Source organism: Cupressus sempervirens, chromosome 3 (assembly GCF_028749045.1).
Source record: "Cupressus sempervirens isolate cs-2001-9-10 chromosome 3, ASM2874904v1, whole genome shotgun sequence".
NCBI classification, from domain to species: Eukaryota; Viridiplantae; Streptophyta; class Pinopsida; order Cupressales; family Cupressaceae; genus Cupressus; species Cupressus sempervirens.
In genome coordinates this window covers 819,107,615-819,110,371 of record NC_143120.1, presented here as the reverse complement: position 1 = coordinate 819,110,371, position 2,757 = coordinate 819,107,615, and the positions used below count along the sequence as shown (strand labels likewise).

The 2,757-nt window shown below is 37.1% G+C and overlaps 1 protein-coding gene across 1 annotated transcript; it reads right to left on the bottom strand.

Annotated features, from left to right (window-relative positions):
• Positions 1-878: 878 nt before the first annotated feature.
• LOC149569300 (putative pectate lyase 22) lies at positions 879-2,487 on the bottom strand. The gene is made up of 5 exons (XM_089816884.1): positions 2,312-2,487; positions 1,589-2,213; positions 1,377-1,480; positions 1,165-1,297; positions 879-1,064 (listed from the first exon to the last, which is right to left on the bottom strand). Exons 1-5 carry the CDS (start codon positions 2,485-2,487, stop codon positions 879-881), a joined length of 1,224 nt encoding a protein of 407 aa, XP_089673010.1.
• Positions 2,488-2,757: the final 270 nt, after the last annotated feature.

Genomic DNA, 2,757 nt, shown 5'->3' with positions numbered 1-2,757 from the left:
CATTTCCTTTTGTTTGGATCGTCGTGCTATAAAATTCAAGACCGAATTCACATTGCTTATATCTAACTCTAAAATTGAATTTTGACACATAAACACACAAACTCCTACCATTTTTTGTTACCATTGGTAGGTTACTTTGCAATGTCTATGCAATGATCCATCTAATTGTGGCATTTTAAGATATTGAGGTTTAAATTAATTCACTTTAAAGCAATTGTTGACCAATAATTCATATTTGTAATGAACATTAGAATATTTTGATTTGACACATTAAATAGAATTAAAGTATTGCATTACAATCAATACCCACATATCTTTATGGCGAGTAGACACCTATTTTTCTTTTTAAAAGAGTTCACACTAGAGAATGTGGACCTTACATTTAGTTGTCTTTCTAGAGTATTTCTAAAAACTTGGAGTCTTTGACAATCAATAATATGTAATTTAACAAATAAAAGGGAAAAGGGTTTACAATATGATAAATACGATATAAGATTATATATTAGAAATATATGCTATTAAACCATTATAAATCAACCTAAAACCATTTTTTAAAAATCGGATAAAAAACATATTAAACGATAGTACATAAATGAAATATGTAGACTTTATCAAGATTATCTCAATCAATACTTTAAGAACAATATCATTTTTTGTCTGTACCTTTTATTCACGCATGATTTCACTATTCTCAGCTTTCCATTTTTTTCAATGTAAATGAATTTCTGCAACATGAATTGAATTTATTGATATATTTGAAATTTGGGAGGTGTATTATTCAGAAATTTCTCTGAAGTAATGAGAGAATCTCGACGTCAAAAGAGGGCAAAATAAGTGAGAAGCTTTAATTGAGTCATGTGGTGATGATGGTTCGGAAGCTAGAGAGTTAGAACACCCGCATTAGCAGTGATGGAAGGCACATAGGAGGAAGGCCTTGCCTCTATGCTCGAAGCTTTGGCATAGTTTGACATCCCCGTGGCTCCCGATTCTTTGAAGAATGCCCCATTTAACATCATATCTCCCTCTGATTTCCAATTCCCCGTTGAATCTTGCCGGTGTGTCACCTGCACATTTATATACTTATATTAGTCCATTTCTACGTCTGAATACCTGCATTAGATTATAACTAGTCACACGAACACGTGATCTTTCTAGTCTAATTACCTCCTTGTGGGAGTCGGAAGCAAGGAATCTGTTCCCCTGGCTGTAGATTGTGGGATTTGCACTTCCACCAATTGCGTACATCTCCCACTTTGTGTAATCATTGTTCACCACATGAAAATACCCATGTCGGCATCTGCATCACAATATGAATACCACACTCAGATGGATAAAAAGCCCCTCATCTAGTTTAAGGAAGATCATTTTGTTCAAACCTGGGCATGCGCTGAACAAGCCCTTCTCCAAAGTGGTTGAATGCAACTGTCACTTGCATTTTGACGTCTTGGGTATACTCGTCGCTGTTTCCTAGGAGAATCGCCTGGAAAAGAAACCAATAACTTTGAGATAGACACAGCTTAATATATAGTATTTACAAGTGTTACAAGTGTCAAAGAAATTAAAGAGAATGATCTATTTGCAGCAGCACCTTGTCATGTTGAGTGAACAAGTTGTTTGAAATGGTGATAGCAGTGGACCCCATGACTGCATCGATCAGCCCATCTGCGCAGCTTGACAACGAACAGTGATCCACCCAGATTGATCTTGACGAAAAGATGTTAATCCCATCTCCATCAGCCATAGTTCTAAACCCATAATGTGTGGGTGAGCTCCTCACATTTGCATTTCCCGTAGGTTTGCAGTTGTGGATATGGATTCCATGAATGATGATGTTATTCACATTCTGTATTGTAATGCAAGCTCCATTGGCAATATGGACTTTGGCTCCTCTACCGTCAATAGTCTTGTAGCTGTTCATGATCAGCTCCTGCTTCAGCTGAATATTCATATCTCTCTCGAAAATGATCCAGAGAGGCTCCGTCTGGATGACAGCATGGCGCAGAGTGCCGGGTCGAGGATTGATTGGGTCGTCATTATCGGGATCAGTAACTCTGTAAATCTTGCCATTCTTACCTCCAATGGCGTTTTTGCCAAATCCGATGGCACACTCAGCAAGCCTCTTTCTGTTCTTAGCCCACTCAGAATCGCAACGCCAACAGTCGTCAATGGGGTTCCCCGCTCCGCACGACCCCACCTTTGATCCATTCAAACTCCTGCTTATATTGAAGTTAAATCATTTAGATGCTCTGCACCAATATATATATATGGTAGCTATATTAAAAGGAAATAAATAATTCTAAAACATGCTAACCTTTCTAACATTTGAACTACGTGCTCTTGCTTCTCCATACCATTTCCAGACTCATGCGTCACATTAATTAGTACATGAGAATTCTCGACTGATCTCGCCACTACTATTTTGGACTCCAAGGAAAATAAATACATTATTAACACGAGGGAGAGCTGTAAAGCTCGAGTAGCGGCCATCTTGATCTTTATCGGTGAGAAATTAACTCCCGATGGTTAGATCGCATGCTATGACTTTGAGCTCTCTTATATAGATATTAGATAGCGACTCCTCTCTAAATTTAGGTGATATAAGTTCTCAGTTTGACCTAGTTTGTGCCCATACAAGTACACCATAAAACAAAAGATTGAAGTATCAAGATATGAATGCAAATGAAGATATAAACTAATCTAAATGATAATAATGCAAAGCAATGCAATAAAAAAAATCTAATCGATGAAATCAAATAT